The sequence below is a fragment of the Hipposideros armiger genome, unplaced genomic scaffold, assembly GCF_001890085.2.
Source record: "Hipposideros armiger isolate ML-2016 unplaced genomic scaffold, ASM189008v1 scaffold_593, whole genome shotgun sequence".
Taxonomy (NCBI): domain Eukaryota; kingdom Metazoa; phylum Chordata; class Mammalia; order Chiroptera; family Hipposideridae; genus Hipposideros; species Hipposideros armiger.
In genome coordinates, this window is record NW_017731943.1 from 171,948 (window position 1) to 196,422 (window position 24,475).

The following is a 24,475-nucleotide window of genomic DNA, read 5'->3' on the forward strand; positions in this document are numbered from 1 at the left end:
TTGCTTGAAGTGTAATTTTCTTCTCTACTGTTGAGCAATAATCTCTTAACAAAAAGTGGATATGGTTTTAGTTTCTCAGTCTGTGACAGCTTTTCCAATAAATCTGTCTCATCCTCTAAATAGAATACAAATAACAATACAATATATACAAAGTATCTATCAATCATTAGTATGAAAGAACCATGGTCATCCAAAGTCATATACTGAGAATTAAGAAATAATTTTCCACTTTCACTTTGCTTCACAGGAGTCTTGTTAATAAGCACCTCCTGCTTATACGAGATAAGTAATGATTTCCTCTCGATGAGTAAAACTGCAACATTGATTACATTTCACTTACAATAAGTACGGCATCTCCAACCCATCTCACATGGAGATTCTTTTTTCAAGCCTGATTTACTATCACTGTTCTCCTCTCTACTTCTGAAAAAAAAAGGATCCTTAGCCAAAATTTGCATGTTCACCCCTGCATGGAAGCATCTCTCTAAGGAAGGCCCTGTTGATACCTTATGAAATATTGTGAGTGACCATCCATACCAGCTTGCCTAAGACAGTCCTGGTTTATAGCCAATGTTCCTACACAGTTATTAATTGCACCCCCTTTCCATCCCCAATGTCCCAGGCTGAGTGACACATTATATGGTCACCTATCATCCATACACAGTATGTATAATGCTAGGCCTTGGAATCAATGCCTGGAGCTGTCTACATCCTTGCTTCATCTTCCTTGTGTGCCGGTAGTCTGGAGTGAAAACCACGCAGAATATTCACAGACTCAAATCGTCCCATGGGTGGTCTAAAGCAATCCGAGTAGGAATCTGTTTCAAGATGGACCCATCCTTCTTTGGAAGTTCAAAAACTCTGAGACAGATTACTAGGTAGCCCAAATCATATACCTTAAGGACAGGGTAGATATTTGCCCCTCTAGCTATTAATCTGAAGGATTCCATGAAGTGGAAGGGGATTCAAATTTCCTCTAAGGCTATATTTATATCTGTGCTAATGGCAAAAGTATTCACCCACTCACCTTAGCTAGACATCTTAGGATCAAATTCGATTCTCTCTCTTCACTCTGTGAGATTACAGAGGGTGCCAAAAAAAATGTATACACATTTTAAGAAAGGAAAACACTGTATTAAAATTGTAATGCTCAATATACACCAATAACAAAAGATGTATACAAGTCACATTTGACTTCTGCAATTACAAGAGGTGCTCAAAGTGGTTACCATCAGCATAATTTTAACACAGCTTACAATTTAATTTTAACACAGTATACATTTTTTTTTGGCACTCTCTGTAGTTACGAGTCCCACTGATTCTATTTTAAGAGTTTCTGGAATTCATTATTCACAATGCTTTCATCAGAACACTATTTCTAATTTGCAATTGTTACAGTAGTATTTTTCTACTTTCTATTCTTCTCCAATTCATCTCCCTCTCTTCTGCTAGAATCATTTTACATAAAGCAATTTCTTTAGTCCACTCCTGCTCAAAACCCCCAGAGAATACACAGATTCCTTTACGTGGTACTCAAGATCTTCATCAATCAGCACCCAAGCCTCCCTTTGCATCTTCAATTCCAACCGCACTTCCCATTAAGCACATACGACTCAATGGTTCTTATCCAGAGATGGTACTGCTCTCCTAGGAAGTGTTTGGAAAAGGTCAGGGACATTTATGCTTGTCACAGTGATTTGAGAGCACTAAGGACAATAAATGTCCAACAATTTAGAACCAGTTGCCTTGCCAAAATGTCAACAGCACCTCAGATGAGACTTGTTCCCTGAACACATTTTTACACATGTGTGGTTCCTTCTTCCTAGACTTTATTTTAACCTCCCTCCAATAGTTCTGCCTCCTTCCAAAATAATATTGTCACTGGATGATGCAATTCAAATTCTCTACTTATCCAAAGACCTCAGCTGTTTTAATAGTCATATATACAGTGTATTGAATTATGATTAAACTTCTTATCCATCTGTCATTTCACTCCAGGTTCCCCTCTATCTCATAAAATTTGAACTCCTTAGAGGAAGGGATATTGTATTGATTTTTTTAAATTCCAATTTCTACTATTTACCTAGTATTCTATGAATGATTTTTGAATGAAAAGATGAAAAATCATACCTGCATTCCTCTGTATGTATGTAAGAATGCCATTCTTAAATAAGCTTTTTTTGTAGGTTAAACTTAGAATTAAAAATATTTTGAAGTGAACTAAATATTTTAGTTACATCTTTTATCAGTAATGGTGCTTTAGAGAACGCTAAAATGCATGAATTAATTTACAGATTAGACTAACTAAGGTATTACAAACTCAGGTAGATGAGGAAAAAGAAGCTAAGACACTGTGGTAAAGTGGAATGTTCCCAGTTAAACAATTATATAAATTCCTTTTTGTTTTTTTATTTTTTGTAAGTGGTGAGCAAGTTTGACTTGCAAAGATCTGCCTAATAAACTTGTGTTTGAGATGCTTGTTGTGAAAAAGTACTTAGATAATTTTAAAATAAATAAATAAAAAGTATGTGAACGTGATATAATTCTATACAAAGATAAATTAAAAGTGTTATCTCACATCACTCAATTTTTTTTAGTTTAAGCTTAGACTATTTTCTCTAGCATATTAAAAATATACCCTTTTTTTTTCCAGCTCCCCCCAAGCTGAATAAACAGTACAATAGGGTAGACAAAAGTCAATTGCTCACTGGCACATCTGTTCATATCTGGGGCTCGGTGTCCATAGTACCCTGATGGGCAGGAGTGCAGGCACTCTCCATACTGGCGCATGCCTTCTCTTCGAAGAAAGAAGAACAACTTCTGTTGACATCGGCTGCACCCATTGTCCTTTGAACAAGACAAGCAACCCTTGCAAATGGGATTTGATACATAACTAGCTGTAAAAGAAAAAAAAAGCATGTTTAAATATGAATATGATCAGACTTTGGTCCATACGACATTCTGAGAAGACAAGTATCTCTTGTTCTTTTATTTTAATCACGTAGAGAAGTTAAACAAAATATCTTCTGCCACCCCCAAGAAAAATTATTAATATACAACGAAACTTAGAAACAAACAAGAAACTCAGAGGCAGAGTTGAGGCCGGAAGCTCAAATTGAATGGGCTGTGAGATGTTAGACCACACAAAGCTAGATTTCATGGCAGAGTCTGAATCCAGACCAAGAAATATGCATGTAAAGAGTTGACACTTGGGGCAGCTGGGTGGCTCAGTCCATTAAATGTGTGCTCTGAAACAAGGTTGCTGGTTCAATTCCCACATGGGCCAGTGAGCTGCACCCCCCGCAACTACTGGGTTGTCAGAAAAGTCATGACGTATTTTTTTTCTATGTTATTCATTGCAAAAAATGCATCATGACTTTTCCAACAACCCAATAGATTGAAGACAATGACTTGAGCTGAGGTGCCGGTGGGTGGCCAGATGGCTCCATTGGTTAGAGCACGTGCTCTTAACCACAAGGTTGTCAGTTCAACTCCTGCATGGGATAGTGGGCTGTGCCCCCGCAACTAGATTGAAAATGGCAACTGGACTTGGAGCTGAACTATGCTCTCCACAACTAGACTGAAGGACAACGACTTGATTTGGAGCTGATGGGTCCTGGGAAAAACGCACTGTTACCCAATAAAAAATTTAAAAAAAAAAAGAGTTGACTCTTGGCTCTCTTTATGTAGGCTGGATTTTTGAGGGATGTTTGTCTATGAAATAAGTACTAGAAGCCCCCACTCCTACGGGCCTGAGAAGAGGATTCCAATCCTGGATTACTAGCATTGAAGAGGTAAGTGAGCACAGGAGAGAGAAAATATAACCCATGAGAAATAAGTACTCCAAATCGGCAAGCCATCCAAGTGTGGAATCCAACTGTAAATTATCAATGTAGTAAGGAGTCCCTGCGTCAAGAGGATAACATAAAAACTTACCCAAATCCAGGAAAACCCACAAATTAAAAAATATGAAACTACCCTAAACTTTTTACAATCCAGAGACCTGGGACTTTCATGGGAAACTACCTTAACATCTAAATGAACAAATCACCTACAGAGGAAAACCTCCATGAGGAAGAATCATCAGTCTCAATGAGAGAGCGATTTCACACCTAAAGAATCAGAAATAACAGAACAATCTGAAAGAGACTTCTATATGACTATCTTTAGACTATTTAAAAGGATAAAATAAGGACTAGCAATCACATGGGAAGAAGCAGTATTACCTCAATAATGTGCAAAAATTAGAAAGAAATGAAAATTATAAAATTAAAAAATTCTATAACTGGAACACACATAGGTTCAAAGAACTGAAGCAAAAAAAAGATAAAGATGTAAAGGTTAAAAAAGGTAAGACCAGGTAAGAAAAAAAATGAAAAAGTTGCAGTACATGATTATTAGGTGTTACAGAAGCAAATAATGAGAAGGAGTAAGATATATTCAAAGTGATCATGGCTAATTAGTTCCCAGAATTAAAGAAAGACATGCGTTCTTAAATGCAAAATTCAGAGACCTGAGTAGATCAGTAAAAACAAGTCTGCATCTGAACACAGTATATTTATGCTCAAGAAAGAAGTCAAACTAAAGAGAAATGGCAGATTATCTGGAAAAAAATAAAAAGTTGACTTCTAGCAGACTTCTCATCAGACACATTAAGTGTTAGTGGAATATTATCTTCAACACGCTGAGGAAAAATTATCAAACTATGATTCTATAAGCAATTAAATGACAGTTTAAGAATAAGGGCGAAATAAAGATATTTTCAGCCAAAATAAATTCAAACGACTTATTAATCAGAAACACTCACTAAAAGAACTAATAAACTGTATATATTGGGGAAAATAAAATGGAACCCAGAGGAAGTAAAATGTAATAAGCAACAGTGATCAAACCACTTGAGAAATATGTTGGTATAGCTATAAAAGTACCAATTTAAAAAATAATAATGATGAATTCCCAGGGTTTAAAAATAATACATATTTTATATTCAACAGCAATAACAAAGGAAGACTTGAGGGAAGCCAAAATAAAAGCACTTAAAATTTCTTCATTATGAGTAAGGAAGACCAATATAAATTAAATTTTGTTAAGTTAAATGTTAAATTAAACTTGCTAAACCTCTAGAATGCCACTACAAAAAATATATAACTTCTAAACCAGATGGAATATATAACTCCTAAGCCAGCTACAAACAGATGTAATAAATGTATAAAATATGAGTAGGAGGTAGCAATCCAAATGTCCATGAACAGAAGAATAAATTGTGATATATTCATAGAATTTTAATGATAAAAAGGATTAATCTACTGATACAGACACAACCATGAATGATACTCATATACATTTTGTTCAGCAAAAGAAGCCAGACCAAAACAAAACAAACAAAAAACAGAGTATATTCCAATAATTCTATCTATATTGATGTCAAGGGCATGTAAATTTAACCTATGGTGATAGAAATTAGAACACTACATGTCTTGGAGGGTTGAGGGCTGACTGGAAAAGGGCACAATGGAATTTTTGGCAGGTACATTAGTTTCCTAAGACCGTGTTAACAAATTAGCACAACATGGTGGCTTAAACAACAGGAATTTATTCTCTCAGTTCTGTAGACGGGAAGCCTGAAATCAAGGTGTCAGCAGGAACATGCTTCCTCTGAAGGCCCTAGGGAAGAATGCTTTCTTGCCTCTTCTGGTAGCCCCAGGTGTTCTTTGGCTTGTAGCAGCATAACTCCAATCTTTTTTTTTTTTTTATTAAAGTTTATTGGGGTGACAATGGTTAGTAAAGTTACATAGGTTTCAAGCGTACAACTCTGCAATACATCATCTATATATCACATTGTGTGTTCACCACCCAGAGTCAGTTCTCCTTCCATCACCATATATTTGATCCCTTTTACCCTCATCTACCACCTTCCTCCCCCCTTACCCTCTGGTAACCACTAAACTGTTGTCCGTGTCTACCAGTTTTTGTTTCTTTGTCTGTCTTGTTCCTTTGTTGCTTCCAGTTTTATATCCCACATATCAGTGAAATCATACGGTTCCCTACTTTTTCTGTCTGACTTATTTCGCTTAGCATAATAATCTCAAGATCCATCCATATTGTTCCAAATGGCACTATATCATCCTTTCTTATAGCTGAATAGTATTCCATTGTGTATATGTACCACATCTTCTTTATCCAATCATCTATCGAAGGACATTTCGGTTGTTTTCATGTCTTGGCCTCCATAAATAAAGCTGCAATCTTCTGCTTCCATCTTCATATGGCCTTCTTTTCTACATAACTGTGTGTGTCCTTTTCTGTTTCTTATAAAGACGTTCTCATTGAACTTAGGGTCCACTTTAATCCAGTATTATCTCATATGCATCCTTACCTTAACTATATTTGCAAAACCACTATCTTCAAATCAGATCATATTCTGAGGTTCAAATGGACATGAATTTGGGGGTGGGGAGCCACTACTTAATGCACCACAGGAGGTGAGGGAAATGTTTTAATCTGAACTGGATATTGGGTACACAAATGTATGTATTTGGAAGTTCAAACTGTGTATTTAAGCCCTGTGTATTTATTTTTATAAATAATGTGTATAATTTATAAGTAAATTATATCTCAATTTTTCAAAGAAAAAGGTTGGATAGGAAGGCCATACAATAACTTCAGAATAATACAGTCCTTTATAATCACATCTTTTTTTGAAGATTTATAAACTGTATTGGATGGTCACCTTTAAGATATTCTTTACTTGTATGTTTTTTTAAAAAAACAATAGAAATGTCCTATTGGAGGGACAATGGGGGAAATATTGAAATAGCATTTGAAAATTGATATATGAACTTTATGAAGTTCACTACACCTAGTAATAGAAAGGAGTAACTTAAAAGAAACAACATACTATTTCCAGTTCTGGTATAAAATTAACAAATTATACAATCTTAAATCCCAGTATAATTTCTAAAATGTGAAAAATTCATGTAATTTTCAGTTATCACTATACCAAGCAAAGTCATAAATATAACAAGATATATAAGGTCACACTGACTTCATATTATTGTATTAATCCACAAAAGAAAGCAATGAGAGAAGGAATAGAAAACTCATCAATTATTGAAACTTTTGACTTTGAGACTATATCCTGTTTGCCCTACATATAATCTTTATTGCATAAGATTTTTCATTTGCTACCTTACTTTCTTAAATCTGTAATAATGGAGGAAAAAAGTAATCAATTTAGATTTAAAAAAATCACCTCCTTGGCTATAATTCCTAATAAAATTTTGAAACCTTTCCAGCTATCCAATTTGTATAACTGTGATCATACTTTTATGTGCAATATCATAACTTGCTCAATTTTAGTTAAGTTGTGGACATCTTTTCATAGCAATGAACCAGACCAATATCACTCTCATATTTTTTGAAAATACCAGTTTTATCCACTCCCTCTACTTTCCACCACCACCCATTCAATTATCCCCAATATTACTTTTACAAAGACTGCAACCAGTTTTCTGATCTTCCATTCAAGGCCTCATTCTCAGTTTCTTGTCCTCACAACTCCTGTAACCTGGGTTATTGTTGAAAGTTTTCTTCTCCAGCTTTCATGATAATATCCTCTGCTACAGACTTAATTCCAACCCTCACTCTTGTGAGTCCCACTAATCTTCTCATACCTCAAGCCCTTACTACTTTTCGCTTAGACAGTTACAGTACCCATTTCACTCTACATTCTATCATTCAGTCAATTTTCCTGCTTTTATAATCATCGCAGGATTTCTGTTACACCTTACTCTGATGAGATCATTATGACTTAAAGGCATTCCCATATAGCTGACTGAAAATAAGCCTATACTAATTACAATGTCCCCAGCTGCCTTCTGAAGAGGTTTTCTTCTGATATTGTTACTGGCATCTTGAACAGGATGCAAGCAGTGAACGTGTAAGTTTTAAACACTGGGATACATGGGCCGGCCGAATGGCGTGTTGGTTAAGAGCTGGCTTGGGATGCCAGCTCTGAGCAGCAGAGGCCCGGTTCAGATCCCACATGAGGGCCAGTGACGCAGCACCCTCTACAGCTAAGTGGTGAACAACAGCTCGACCTGGAGCTAGGCTGCCATGAGTCGCCGGCCCAGCATAGGCTGCAGCCCCTGCTGCAGTGGGTTGCCATAAGCTACCGTGTGTGGCCGGCAGCCAGCGTGAGCTGGCTGTCCAGAAGCCGGCGACTGATCTGCCTCGCCCTGGAAGAGCACAATGATAATTCCAACATGGGCCAGTGAAGCAACGTCCTCCACAACTAGACTGAAGAACAAAAGGACAGCAACTTGTCTGTTCCCCTTCCCCCAATTCCCCAGCGCTGTTCCCCTCTCAAAATTCCCCAGTAAAAAAATCTAAAATAAATAAATAAAAATTAAAAAAAAATAAACACTGAGATACAGCTCAACTTCTCTGGGCAAGAAAGGGGTAAAAACTGGGGAGAGGGCTGGATAGGGTGCAGAAAGCTAAGTGAGAAGAACAGAACAGGGAATATTCCGCAGCTGTACAATGGATAAAACGGCTTTGGCAGTTGAGATAGTGACTGGGAGAACCCAACATTTTTAATTTTCAAGGTTGTCTAAGAACAGAACCCACCTTAAAACTCTTGCTGCAACGTTTGGATATGTTTTCCTGTGGCTTGCACTATCAACAACAAAGATGTTTTGTACACCATCCAGTATAACATTTTGTAATAAATTTTTTATGTCATCAATGCCATTAGGTTCTAATTTATCTATACTTAACTCTAGTTGATACCACTTTGTATGTTTCGAGTATTTTTTGCTAGAATTCAACATAACGGTAAATTTATTAATACATAGCAAAGGCTTAAAAGAAAAAATGTTATTTATATACAAAGCAGCTAAAACATTATGAAATGCCTAAAATAGTCAAAACAGCAACTTTTTATTTTTTGTGGAGTTTTGACATATTTTGAAAAACAAACTTGAAATCAATTAACGCAGTGAAAGAGCACAAAGACCCTATGCTATATATTTGGAGGAGAAATTTATGACTCTTCTGTGAAGAGAAAGCCCTGAAATGGGTACAAGCAGGAAGCTAAGCTGAGCACGGGGGGTCACTGGCTGGAGCTGCTTGCGTCAAAAGGCAGCCCCCCCCAGCAGAGCCCTCGGCACCATGTCTAAGAGTAGTGTGCTGACCACCTTCTGCTCTTCAATTGAACCACAGATTTGAAAAGGCAATATCAAGGTTATCCAAACCCCGAACTAAGCTTCATAAGTAAAAAATGAATTTGGAAGATTTACATACATAGCAGCAGGATTTAAGGAGAAGGCTGTCTGTACCAGTCATCACAAACCAAAGCTGAAGCAATACTTACATTCAGTTCCAAAGTTAAATCGAGAGCTCTTCATCATCATAAATCACACTCCATAGTAAAAAAGTATGAAGAAAAGAAAATTACAGAACTAAGAGAATCAACATAAATTGAAGGCTTTTTGTTTTGTTTTGATGTATCAGTTGCCAACTTTCATCTTGACCACAAATATTGCACAGTCAACAAATTGCTCTCTATAATTTTTAAAGGTATTCTTAAATCATTAAAAGCATTGCTTTATTTATTTGAACCTGACGACTTAATGAAAATGAATTAGGGGACAATTACCTGAGTCCATATCGGAGATATCTTGATAACCCTACACATGAGGAATTCTCTTAAACAAAAGTGATGTGAGCCACACCCAGCCTAAGTGCGCTCTCTTCCTTTCCCCCATCTTCTTTAGTCTTAAGAGTGCTCCTCGAGGCTGAACGACAGGAGTACGTACAATTTTTGCAATTTGAAGCTTCATGCCCCCCAACCTCAAACAGACTTTTCAGTTTAACTATTGTCCAGTGTCTACTATGCTAGTAGCCTCTGTGTTATAAATCAGTAGCTTAACAATTTAACAAAAACTCGTTCAACCGTTACTTGGTGACTACACCAATCTCTGTATCTAAAGTCGGGCAAACATAGACCTTTAAACATGACTAGAGTAATTTATTTTGTCAGGATCTTAATAAGGCAAATGGTTCTGCCTACTGCTTTGAGATTTAATTCAAGTGTGCAGGTGAATAAACAGATCTTAATTCCCTGCTCTGATGACCATGTTTATTTGCTCTCTCTGTAAGCTTCAACTTTTCCTACCCTAAAGCCTGCTGAGATCCAGAGCCTCATCATTCCAACCAAAACACTTTTCTACAACTAGACCCACCCAAAATTCTAAAGATGAAATATATCACAGAAAAGATGGAAAATCCTCAAAAAGGTGTTAGTGGTATTAACACAAATCCACACATATCTCCTTGACAGAGAAAGGAATATGTGGATATAGAAACCAAGAAAAATCATGAGGGAGACACCAGGTAACAACACCTATATCGCGAACAAGTACTACCAAAAGAAAAAAACAGTGTAAGTAGAACTCTTGACCTTTGAGTCTAATTATTTGATTTGTGTTCCTCTTAAATTGCAAAGTAAGTTTTGTTTTTTTTTATGAATCTGGTATCTTAAGTTTGATCCTTTGTTAAATCAAATTCAGTTATTCACACTTTATCCCATAAAGCATTTTGTGTAGGTGTTGAATGCCCATCTGTTTCTAATACACTCATAACACTTTTTTAAAGTGCTCCCCTGTTTCTGGAGTTAGCCCTTGCCAAGCAAGAAGAAATCTAAATTCCTTCTAAGTGAAGGCATTCATTTCTGACAAAAGGTACAGATTTCTAATTTTAAAAACAATGGGACTAAACAATGGGCTGTTGGTATCTTAGCCTCACTCCCTATTTGCTCATTAAATAATGTTCCAAGTTCAATAGAATTTTAATTGAACAATAACTATTAAATTTCATTGATTAAACTTATCACAAAATTGCTAATATTTATCTCTGCCCAATCCTAGATTTAATACACATATTTTAAAAACAAAAACCCTATCTTGAGGAACTTGCATGTTGGATCCTCTACAAATCAAGTTGGGCATAGATCCTTCCACTAGAGCTTGGCAACACTGGGATTTTAAAAAGTCCTGTAATCATGTGTAATACCAAGCTCAAACTCAACTGAGCAATCAAGATCATGAATTAAGAAGCCACAAAAGATTTGATGTAAATGAGAAATGCCTATCTTAGGGTATTTCACTTAGTTAAGCATTTATAGAAAATATCACCATAAAACATGTAATCTGATCTTTGATACAAAAACAACAAATTTTAATGCTTTAGATATTCATCATCATAATCATCATGCCCTAGACAGAAATGTTAAAATTAACAATGTTCATAAAGCTTATACTGAGATACATTTAGAGGGATAAATTAACTTAATATTAATTTAATCTAGAAAAAAATTTGAACATGATAATAAAGGGCAAACTGTACCAAAAATTCCAAAATTTTAGAACCTCTATAATTAAACCATATTTTCTCTCTTTTATCTTTTGTCATGAGTTCTGAAATAGATAACATTTTTAGGTAAAAGCCTTACAAAACTAATTCTCAAAGTACTAACTTTGAGAAATCCATATTAATTGACTGCCTGAACAAGGTTATTATTTGATCATTAATAATATGAAGGAAGAGAGTTAATAGGGTCACAGATTTATTTTTTAACCCATGAAGTGCTAATATCTTCCACAATAAAACATGAAGAATATTATTGTAATTATAGGGTTCTAATTATTCTGCAGGGCCAGCACCATTTGAGCCCTAGTCTTCATAGACTGTCACCTCAGAAATACATTTGCAATCACAATTAACTATAGCCATGGTGTGGTTCACTGGGTAGGATATATTTTACACAGCACAGGAAAGCAGAAAGCCTCTATGAGGCATGTCACGTGTGCTCCAAGTCTGACTTAACTGAAATATCACAGGGAAGCCCAGAATACTAATAATAACTGTAGGTCAAGGAAAGGTGATGAACCAAGATACGGTTGCAAACTAAATGTGCTTGGAGTCTCACACGGGTCTGTTTGAGGGCACAACAGACCAATCTAGAACACAACAAACACATTCTCTTTCTCATTTAACAAGTCACAGACATCATTAATATTCAAGACAGCCTGCAAAACTGGAGGAGATTGAAAGCATGTACCACCGCAAACAATCACCACAGTCATCAGAGCAAAAATAACTTTGGTTCAACACATTTTACCATGAGACAAAACAGCATCCCTTCAACATATTTCACCCAAAATGTAAGCAGCTGAAGCAGATGTGGGTTACACATCTGGTGGTGGGAGCCACCGGTTTCCCAAGAGAGCCTCTGAGCACACATCATCACAAAGCAAGGTAACTAAGTGCTTTTGTATCAGCATCCATCAGGTCTAGGACCTCAGGGCTCAGCACCTCAGAGGGAAGCTCACGGAATGCTAAAATGAGCACTCTACCATGCCGATTTTATGCATTGACCAAGGGTCACTCATATCCCAGCCTATGCCAGAGTGAGAAGCTCGGGTAGAACATAATAACTCAAATGAATTAAATGGGATTTAGAAATTCTCCAGAAACATGTTTCCAAAACACCCATTAACACCTCAAGTCAAGTAAAAAGACAAGACACACATACAAAAAAGTATGTATAGGCTCTAATAAAAAATTAAAACCATGAGCCCTCAGTTTAGCACGTACAAGTCCTTAAATGAAGACATGATGAAATATTGCCCCTAATGACACTCACTTTGGAAGCCAAGCCCTATAAGAATTATTCCTTTCCCTCCTCCTATAAACTCTTTGACACAAAAATCTTAATGAGTATCCCTACACTTCTACACGAATAACACGTAATTCTTACACGTTATGGAGGAGGAAAAAATGTACATTTAAGGGTCAGAACACACTCACCCCAAAACTAAGCTATTATAGTGGGCAAAATATGTCACTAGAATCAAAAGCTCTTCAACTTCTACAGCTGCTACCACCAATAACACCAATTAATGAAGTCAGAAAAAAACAAAACAAAACAAAACAAAAAACCGATGGTTTGAGACTACTCATTTTCCCAAAGAAATACGATGTTTGGAAACAAGGGAAGAGTCACATCTTATGTTGTATAAAATAAACCACCTGTCTGAATCTGTGAGAGAGAGAAAAATTCACTCCATAAAACTGTTCTAATGCCTAAAGAAAAGTAAGCTTTTAGTTAGAACGCGTGCAACCTTAGAAGCCATAGCTAGAAACTGCTGTGTCGTACATATTATTCATGCCAAGTGTTGGCTTGGGCTTTCACAACACAGTGAAAAGACCCCGTGAAAATGCTGTCAGACTATTGGTGCTCATGGTAACTCCAACATGGGCAGATCTAAATATATATATTTATGAAGATTGTGAAACCACCACTTTCACATGGTTCCATGTTTACACAAGGAGATAATTCAATTAATTAAATCCAAAAATCCAAACTGCTCACAGAGCCAGATTTTTATTCCATAAAGTACTTAAATACTTCTTATACTAACACTGTTTCAAAATACTTCTGCATACTTTCTAAATACTCTAACATAAGTGCCATAGTGTCTGACCTATCCAACTGCCTGTAGGAAAACATCTCCCTCTCCTGCCTATCCAAAGAGTAAATTGTTTTACTTAAAAAGGGAGGAGGCGTAGGATGGAGTCTATTCAATGTATATTCCCATCGTGTACAAGTTATATGACCATCCCTCATATACCACCTGCCTCCTGGGATAGAAATTAGTTTGCCAACTCCTGCTTATTCCACTACTTTCATTTTACAACAATAAGTGGAAAGCAAACTGGATCGCTTATTTGGTGTCATAAACACAGCCCTGAAGAAAAATCAGTGTCATAACTAACCAGATTAAAGACTCCATGTGCTTTAGATGTGGAAACTTCCATTGGTCAGACCCACTGTGTTTTAAAATTGAGAATGAACACTGTTAGCTGCACTGTCCTAGACAAAGTTTTCTTCACACAAAGATAATAAAAAAAATTTTTTAAGTGGCTTTAATGAAAAACACACTGACAAACCCTTAGGGTTGACAAACATTATTATGCAACAATTATTCAGGAATACACAGTGATACCAAAAAAAAAAAAGTGAAAGCTTTATTATGTGCAGTGTAGGTCACTGTTGGTAAAATATCACATACGTTAAAAATAAGAAAGATGCATTATTTAATCTCCAGGGCTACACAGGGTGATTTCTCAATAATTTTTAAAAATCTATTGTCTGCATTTAACATTTATAAACAGTTTGTTTTAACATTCTTTACTGATCTGCTAACTTCATAGCATTCCAATACCTTAGACCCAGTTTGAAATCTACCTGCTCACCCATTCTTATTCTAAGGAAGTTCAGTCTATTCAGAACAAGAAGGAATGAAAGAGAGGCAAGTCAAAATTTGGGGGGCAGAGGGGAGAAAAGAAAATGAACTTTGAGGAACATGCTACATGACAAATTGCAGGCTACATGCTTTCATACTTTTTGAAAGTAATGCTTATTAGTCATAATTTCTGTTTATCAAAGTGAATAAACAGAACAGAGAGTTTAAGAAACCTTTCCAAGGTCATACAGTTTGTTAGTGACAAATTTGAATCCAGCTCTGACCTCAGATTTCAAAAGCCCTGCTTTCCATTTCTCTATTAAAAGCTGTATGTATAGAACCTAGAGGGAAAAAATGAACTATACCATGATTAAAACTATGGGAACTTTCTTTCAAATTAGTCTGTACCCTTATAATTTGCTCACTGCCCCTTTGTTCTGTTTTCAGCTACAGCAAAATAATCAAAGTGACTTTTGATGATTCGTCACTAAGAGTACTGTGCTAATTCTTTCCTAACATAAGTAGGGCTATATTAAGTCTCATAAACAAAACTAAGATGTCACCCACCAAAACACTTCAGAATAAAATGGCTGATACCTAAAAAAGGAAAAGGGAGGGAAACTGAGTTACAGGTTTCTCCTGGCAGAAGTTCAAGAGAAGTCTTCAGAATTATAAATGGAATGTCTTTAACTGTTTGGGCATACAGCAAACAGCCAGCACTGTTTAAATAGGGATCTCCACTTGACAAGTTCAAAGAAAAAAAAAATCACCCTGAAACCATGCAATTTCCTGCAAATGGGCCAGTCTCCTCACTGTCTTTGAAGGCAGATCCTGTCCTTGCCAAGGGGCCTTTGAAGTAACACAGCAAGCATACCTATATAATTAGAAAGGCAGGGCAAGCCACCCAAATGATCAAAACTGGACTTTAAAGATGCGTAAAAGCAGGGAGGTATGGACTGACAGACCGACACAAAGAAGAGAAACCTCCGTTCTAGACTGACTTGGAGAGTAATTTGCCGCCGCTCACTGACCACCATTCTCCTTCATGCCTCCAAACCTTGGAAGCCAAAGGCAAACAATACATATGTTAATGGAACCCTAAATAGTATTTGGTCACTTTCGAAAAGTGGCAAAACTATATGTATATGTGCATAGAGACACAGATGTGTATAGAGACATCTGTGTGCGTCCAGAGACATAGATGTATCTATATACATATATACAAATACATGCATATATTTTCTGAATCATTTGAATGTAAGTTACAGACATCATGCTCTTTTATCTTTAAATTTGTCAGTGTTCACTATGTTTTTCCCCAAAACAAAGACATTGTCTTATATCAGCCATATTGATACAATACTATTTTCTAATCCCCAGTCCATATTCGAGTATTCCAATAACATCCTTTATACCTATCTATTTCCTAGACTAGAATCCCATCTAAGATTACACACTGTGTAGTTTGTGCTCTCTCTTTAGTCTCCTTTAATCTGGAGACTAACAGATTAGTTCCTCTTTCATGAACTTGACAGTTTGGAAGAGAACAGCTCAGTTATTCACAAAATCTCTATCTGGGCTTGTCTAACATCCCATCATGCTTAATCATGCATTTTGGTGATAATGTATGAAATGATGTTTTGCCCTTTTGAGAGCATGTCATGTGGCACATGAATTTGGTAGCATGATTGGTGACATTAACTTTGATCTCTTGGTTAGGATCTCTTGGTTAGGTCCAGCAGGTTTCTACACCGTAAAGTCACTCTTTTCCTCTATAACAAGTGATTTTTGATGAGATACAGAAAGTCTGTATAAATATCTTGTTCTTCGTCAAACTTCCACACACTCATTTTGGCACCAGTGATGTGTCTTGCCTAAATTAACTATTATTCTGATGGTTACCAAGGTGATTTTTTAACTCCATCCCTTCTCCATTTATTAGAGAATGTTCTAGTGTTAGGAAGACCTCTCCCTTCTCCCTCATTGGTTGTCTGCTTGTTTCTTTATATCAGCAGGGAATCACGGATTTTGCTCAGTGGACTGCATTATCTGTTACTCTATTTAACACTCAACTTATCCTAGACTTGTTCAGTATGAACGCTTCAAGGTGCTGTGGTTTTGAAATTATATTTTATGTGCTTGGTATTAAGTGCTTAGAGGGAAGAGGAAGATTTAAATTATCCTGGAAGATTTAAGAATAGGTGGTAACGTGAGCTGGGCCTGGGAAATAAAGCAGGAGTTTGACGGTTGGAGGAGGGTATTCTAAGGAGAAAGAATAGTATACGTACTGATGTACACACAGCGTTGGGGAATACAAAGACAAGAAGCTCAGCATGCGTGATAAACCCTGGCCAGCTGATCGACAATTTATCTTTCAGACAACTGCAAAAACAACAACAAAAAAACAACTCAGTACTTAATTTGGGTGGAAGAAGAATTTGTTGAGAATATGAAAATGATGATGTTACCTTGGGGTTTTTAAGAGTAGAATACATAAACTGTGACCCTAGAAGTATAATCTAAAACTTTAAGACTATATATATTTTTTTAAGTTCGGAATGAAACAGGTTTGGGTTTGCAGCCAATGTTTCTAAATTAGAAGAATGAGTCATATACAAACTAACCTTGTTATTTTTTTAATCGTAATTCCCCCTGCTTTCTCTATTTATATATCAGTATCTATATCTTTATCTCTTTCTATATACACATAGATATATAGAGAGAAATACATGGAAATATACATACATACATACATTTTTTATGAACTACCTGAAAGTAAATTGCAGACATTACAATATTTCATGTTAAATTCTTCAGCATACACCTTCTGAAAATAAGGACATTTTCAGACCTCAGAAATTTAACATGAGTACGATAATATTACTAATATTCTGTTCATATTCATACTTCTTCAACTATCCTCAAAATGTTCTATTTATCCATTTAGAAACAATACAAGGACTATGCATTGCTTTTGGTCTGTTTCTTTAGTCCTTTTAACTTGAACACCTCCCCCACTATTTTTTTTGTCTTTCTTTACATGGAGATTTTTAGAGTGCCGGCCAGTTGTTTTGTAGCATAGCCTACAATCTGTATTTGAATGACTGTAGCTGCATAATTAGAATCACCAGTTGATCAATTAATTAAATATGATCATTTAATTCAGGCAAGGATCATCGTCATCCTGACACCATACGGTGAAAGTGTTTTGGGGAAAAAGTACCACCTAAGAGATTACTTATTAATTCCCCCAATGGGAAAGTTGCCTTTATGATGAAGACAGTTAGCCAAATCCCATTAACTAAATGATCAAAATGAGCATCACCAAGAATGGGACAAACTGTACCAGGTGCCTCCTGATGTGATGAAATGGGGAGCACGTATCTGTATAGAAATCTTGTCAACAAAAAAAGCCAATAGATAGACATCACAAGGTGTTTTGTTTCTGCTCAATATCCGAGCCAATCATTAGCATACACAGGTTTGCATGTATGCATGGAACACACATACACTGCAAGGGAGTGGGTGAAATTGGCTATTTTCTGAGAAAAACAGTTCATCATGGAGGTATATACCATATTTTGCTGTGTATAATGTTCTCTCATGTATAAGGTGCACCCTTATTTTTGGCCCAAACTTTCAGGGGAAAAATCTTTTGTTTTAAGTTTTCAATTTTTTATTTGTTTTTTTTGTATTATAAAGGAATTTTAGCATTTTTAACACATTACTATATGTTATTTTATGGACCAGTAACAAATTTACGATATTTACGCATCATAGAAGACGAAGAACTGTTCGTCATTCCGAGTTTGTCGTAGGTTCAACAAAACTGATTATCGTATTCCAGGGTATTACTTTGCATATGGATATCATTATTGATTTCTAGAGTTACACTTTTAACTCATAAGCATACATAAAAGAATTAAAACATTCATATAGACAGGGAATTAGTACTACCCATGTATAATGTGCATCCTTATTTTTCCCTCACAAATTTGAGCAAAGAAGTGTGAATTATACACAGCAAAATACAGTAAGCATTTCTAGGGCCATAACATATGGTTATGCACTACCAGCGGGGGAGGGGGGCATGATTCACATATGTAGAGCAGTTCTGCCTAGCAAGAATATAAAACAGAGTTTCCAACCATGTACTCTATGTAGTCTGTAGAACTATTTTGTTTTACCCACACCATACGTTTCCCTCTAAAATATTTTAATAGAAATCCAGATTTCTTGCTTTTTCTTTAATGATCAGATGGTATAGCCCACATTCCTGGTTGATAACCATTGACGGGAGCTGTACAGCAGCTGCCTCCGTTACACAGCCATGCGCTATTTCAGCTCATCCTTCTCCATGGTCAAGCATGTGCCCTACCTCACTCACAGAAATAGCCATCTGGCCTCTGAGAATCACCTTCCACATAGGAGGCGACACAACAGAGTTCATGTTGTCATGGACAACATTTTTCTAACTTCTAATTCACTTACTAACTGGGAGGTTTATGTCATCTTACAAACCAATGCATCCTTTTCCCACTGTGAATTGATAATTACAAGATGGTAGCTTTTTCACTGTAGCCCACTACACACCAGTTGACGCAAAGAGAAATAGGTGTTCTAGAAGTAATATCAATGAAAAACAAAATTAGATTCAAGTATGTAGCCACAGAAACATTTAAATAAATGTCCCCAGATTTCAAGGATATATAATACAAAAATCACTTATCAAATGGTTTGCCCATTTAAAGCCTAGACACAAAAAAATGTAAATTAAAACAAGGAGTCAATTTCACCATATACTAAGGTTTAGGAGGTTGATAATTAAAAACTATTGGTAAGCATTTAGAAAATGGGCCTCTCATATATTGCTAGTGGTAATGTAAATTAGTACAAATCTTCTAGAGTATAATTTAGCAATTTGTACTTTTCCTTTGACTTATTAATGTCATTTTTAGGAATCGTGCAGAAAGAGTTGGACAAATACATAAAAATATACAATTTATATCACAGCATTGGTTTTAATAGTGAAAAGATAATGAGCAGCCAAAAATGCCCATCAATAGAATATTGAACAATTAAAAGTTAATTTATTATACACAGCAATGTTAGTTAACATGTAAAGAAGGCTGTTTCCATATAAAACAATGTTGGAAAGAAAGGCAAATTTAAAAAACAATGTAGTATTCTATTTTTATATTTTTTAAAATCATACATATTATGTGTAGTGGTATATTTTGGAGTTTTAACTTTTTCTTTTAAATTCACTTTTATCACAGACAAGAAAAAGCTATAGGGGGTTATCACCAGCAAACCAGTATTATAAGAAATGTTAACAGGAGTTCTTTAAGAAGAAATAAAAAATATGAATAAAATGGCAATAACTACATATCTGTCAATAACTACCTTAAATGTAAATGGATTAAATGTGCTAACCAAAAGACATACAGTGGCTGAAAGGATAAGAAAACAAGACCCTTACATATTCTGCCTACAAGAGACTCACTTCAGACTAAAAGACACACGGAGACTGAAAGTAAAAAGATGAAGAAAGATATTTCATGAAAATGGGGGGGAAAAAAAGCTGGGGTAACACTACTCATACCAGACTTTAAAACAAAGGCAGTAACAAGAGACAAAGAAGGACCCAGTAATTCCACTTCTGGGTATTTTTATCTGACGAAATCCAAAACTCTAATTTGAAAAGACATACGCATCCATATGTTCATTATAGCATTATTTACAATAGCCAAGTTATGGAAGCAACCTAGAAGTCCATCAGTAGATGAATGAATAAAGAAGTGATACATATATACAATAGAATATTACTCAGCTCTAAAAAAATGAAATCTAGTCATCTGTAACAATAGGTGGGCCTAGAGGGTATTATGCTAAGTAAAATAAGTCAGACAGAGAAAGACAAATACCATATGATCTCACTTATATGTAGAATCGAAAAACAAACAAAACAGAAACAAACTTATAGATACAGAAAACATTTTGATGGTTGCCAGATTGAGGGTGGAGGGTATGGGGGATTCAATGAAAAAGGTAAAGGGATTAAGTACAAATTGACAATTATAAAATAGTCACAGGGATGTAAAGTACAATATAGGGAATACAGTCATATTATAATAACTATGTATGGTATCAGACGGGTACTAGATTTATCAAGGCGATCACTTCATAAGCTATATAAATGTCTAAATCACTATGATGTACACCTGAAACTAATATAATATTGTATGTCAACTGTAATTGAAAAATAAAAATTATTTTAAAAAAACTATTTTAAAAATTCATTTTTAGTCCTTAGCTTTTGCTTCAATTAAATATACAAGCAGAATTCACTGGCTCAGGGGAGGGTTTCTCAAAGAAGTGCAAATGGTCACATTTTCAGTTTCCAAATGAAATTTCAAAACACTTGAAAGAGACAAAAACCTTCCCTTTTCCTTTAACTTTATTGTGTTATAAGACACTGAGTTTTGAGTATCAGAAAGCAGAGACACAAAAGACCAGAGTGAAAACGTTTTTGTCCTAAATAAGCATGGAGGACTCTGTTATCTATCACAGCCCATTACTTGCTTAGACAGGATAAAGACCCCATGAATTGGGAGGCAGGGAGAAGAGAACACTCAGTTTAAGCTGAGTGCATCTCTACAAAGGGGCCTGTGCCCTAACCTTGGGGGAAGAGTGGGACAAAACAATATTCATAGTCTGTCCTGATAAGTTTGGGAATCAGACCTAAAGATATCTGCTAAACCTAAAAAAATAGGAGTGTCCAGGTGTGCCCCTCCAACCCAGACACTTACAGCAGCAGCAGGGGCTACATGGGAGTGAGGCATTTGGGGGAGGGCCTGAGAAGTCCTCTCAAGTCCAAAGCAGTCTAGGAGACCATCCAAAAAAACCTCACATTCCGAGAAGCGCTCAGAAGTAGCTGAGAAAGATCCCAGTCTAGGGATGGGCTAACGGTCAGGACAGAAGGTGCAGAGCACATGGACCGACGAACAGAGCCCTTATGAATTCACTCCATGGCAAGGGATATGCTGGGCCAGACGTGGAACATGCACAGTAACTGCACACAGCAGTGGAAAGTGGCATCAGTTTGACAAAGGCCCTCCATTGCTTCCCCTTTCCTGACAAACTTAACGCAAGCCTTGCTGAGAAACGGGTGGGGGGAGAAGAAGGGAAAGGAAGAACTCATTTGGGGATGAAAATGGAAAAACACTTAATTGGCAGAGGACATGAATTTACCAGGATTAATTTTCCACTACAAAGAGGAACAAGGCCTCCAGAGACACTAAATTCAAGTTTAGAAAATAAAATTACTTTGTTGCACCCCTGGGTATGTATCTTAGGAAATTTCCACCTTCTACATACACATAAAAAAGATCTTTAAAAAATAAATGCAAAAATGCTAACAGTGGTTAATGCAAGGAGGTAGAATGAGTTGATCTTTTTCTTTGTACTATTCGGCACTTATAAACATCTTGCAATGAACTTATATTACTTTTTTAATAGAAAACAAAGCTATTTTGAAATAAAAGGTAAATGGCATTATTCTGCCTTAAAAATGTTCTAAAGAAATTAAAGAATAATTTGATTTTTAAAATAATTTTGATGCCAAAGTGCAATGGACCATTTCTCTCCAATTCTTAGTTTTTACTTTAACAGTTACTAGAGTTTCACATATGAAATTGAGAAGAAAAAAAAAAAAACTCCCTAACTTACATCAGTGATTTACCTTAAGAACAAAGCAGGACACGTGCCATTTGAACCATACGCACTAAACATACAAGCTCATCCATGCAGACAACATAATTGGCCAGGGAAGAGTTACTGTCTCTTTAAAAAACACATAAAATCCTAATTTGCTTAAAATACACACAGGAACCCAAAGGCTTTAATAACCTTAATTATAATTTCCTCCAAGTAGAACATTCATAAGCCTTAAATCCCTTTACTGAATTTTATTGCCAGTAATTAGGCAAAATACACAGAACTGAAAGAGTGTGTGTGTACATGTGTATGTGTGTTTAAATTTAATAGAATCAAGAAACATTTGTGTCCATTAGTCCCCATTTTTCAATACATAATGGAAACATTTAAGAAGGAAAAGGAAGAGATATGGGAAGAGTTCAGAATAGGTGGAAAGAAGGAATTTCTACATTAGTGCAACATCCAAATAAATATAGTATTCGGGTCCTGTTCCTAGAAATGATTTGTTCTCATTATTCCTTAAACTTTCCAAAAATACATTTAGTGGGAAAGCTGCAACCAAGATTGGTTTATAAAACTACTGTGCTATGTTAGCCAAGTGTGCCAATGTGCACTAGGCGAAATGAGGTCCAACGCTGCTGCTTCACCTGAGAGCAGATCTCAGGCCTCACCCTACACCTGCTGACTCCAAATCCGTATTAAAACAAGGTCTCCAGTCAATTCCTACCCAGTGTTTAAAGGCATTCAGGTCAAAGTTTTAAATGGAGTGCCACCTCCCCCCAAAAAAGCAATAAGGAAAATGAATCTCTGTGCCGGAAAACACTAAAATTAAATTTATGTCTTCCTATACATAGATTAGAATCAAATCAAACGGGAATTTTATATAGCTTTCCACCAGAAAAACCAAAAGTCATAATTGAAGCGGAATCTTTCTGTTTTATTCTCTCAATTTTAAACTGCAAATTGAAAATGGGTAGACGTGCAAGAGAAATACCAAGGGTAGATTAATTTCCCAAGATTATTAGTTGGCCCTATTCAAACTACAGGATGGGAAACTAGTAGGTCACAAAGCATGATCATAGTCAAGTGCAGCCTACATGATAATGAGATCTCCCAAAAAGGAGAATTAACAAAGATTAGGAAATATAAGTTAAGGTTTTCAAGTTTTCATTCATTGAAATTTGCAACCCTCATATTGGAATTTACCCTAAATTGACAACCCACACAAATCTGGCACAGATCAGAGTATAATGGGGCTTGCCACATTGGATTAGACGCATGATCCTTCCTGTCCAGGGTTCTGATGACGGCACCAAGGGACATGCTGTGGGGAAAATGGCTGTTCTTTGATGTCAACCTCAAAGGTTAGGAGTGTACCCAAAACATCCTAGTTCCCTGTAACAACCCATTATGGATCTGTCATCCGCAAATTTAGTTAAATCATTTTTGAGGTTATTTATATTTTCCACTCCTATTTCCTCTTAGAGTAATCAGTTCCATAAGTTTATAACTAGTTGGGTAAAAGGTGATATTTTCTAGTCGCACTGCTCACCAAATCTTGGCATAAGGCAGTGTTGTTACTATCAATACTATTCATATCACCCATGATGTTAAAAAAAAAACCTGCCAAATAATCTCACAACACTTGTGTCTATAGAGTCTTAGCAATTTTCTTTACTCCCCATTGGCAGGTACCTCCTATCTTGACTATTTTAGTATGTTTCTTGTATCTTCTTCATTTTCACTATGTATCTTCTGAGGGGATTATCAATGTATTACAAGGAGTGGGTATACTATTAAAGTGTTCAAAGGTAAGGGAATGTATTCTACTTGATTTCAAAATTCATTTCCTGATGATTTAAGACCTCAGACAAAATTCTTAGGGGTCCTCAATACTAGTAACTTAAACATAAACTAGAAACTTAACTTCCCATACTTACAATTCACCTTCTTTGGGTCTTTGGGGGTTTTTGGGGGGTGGGGATTTGTTTTGTTTTACCTTCACCTTTATACTTGTCTAACATTGTAAACATAAATTCATCTGCCTGTTTCTATTTCTGCACATCAGGTAAGCTCAAGGGCTTGCCCTAAAACTTCTCCTCATTGGGGGGCCTTCTACTTCCTAGTTGAGATTAGTATTGGAGGCCAAAAGTAGAACCCATATATGCCTCCAAAATAGTAAATTAACTGAAAACGACACTGGTCATCCATTTTTAAGATGCCCAGCTTGCTACGTATTTCTTTTGTAAAAAAAAAAAAAATGTCCCACCTTACTACTGTGATTCCTAGGCCTAAGTTAATTTGTTAACCATAGAAGTATAGCAAAACTACACTCTCCAAGTATATGGTGACAAAGTATTTTTAGACATAAAGTTATGTCATTTTCTTATGATACACACACATATTCAAATTATTTAATGTGGCTAATGACAACACGATTAGCCTTT

At 36.0% G+C, this 24,475-nt stretch overlaps 1 protein-coding gene across 1 annotated transcript in view; it reads right to left on the bottom strand.

The window, feature by feature from the left end:
* The window catches only part of RSPO2 (R-spondin 2), a 155,000-nt gene that overhangs the window by 72,819 nt on the left and 57,706 nt on the right, over nt 1-24,475 (bottom strand). Inside the window, exon 3 of the mRNA XM_019624570.1 lies at nt 2,709-2,897. Coding sequence (XP_019480115.1) covers nt 2,709-2,897 — 189 coding nt within the window. The remainder of the gene's footprint in view (nt 1-2,708; nt 2,898-24,475) is intronic.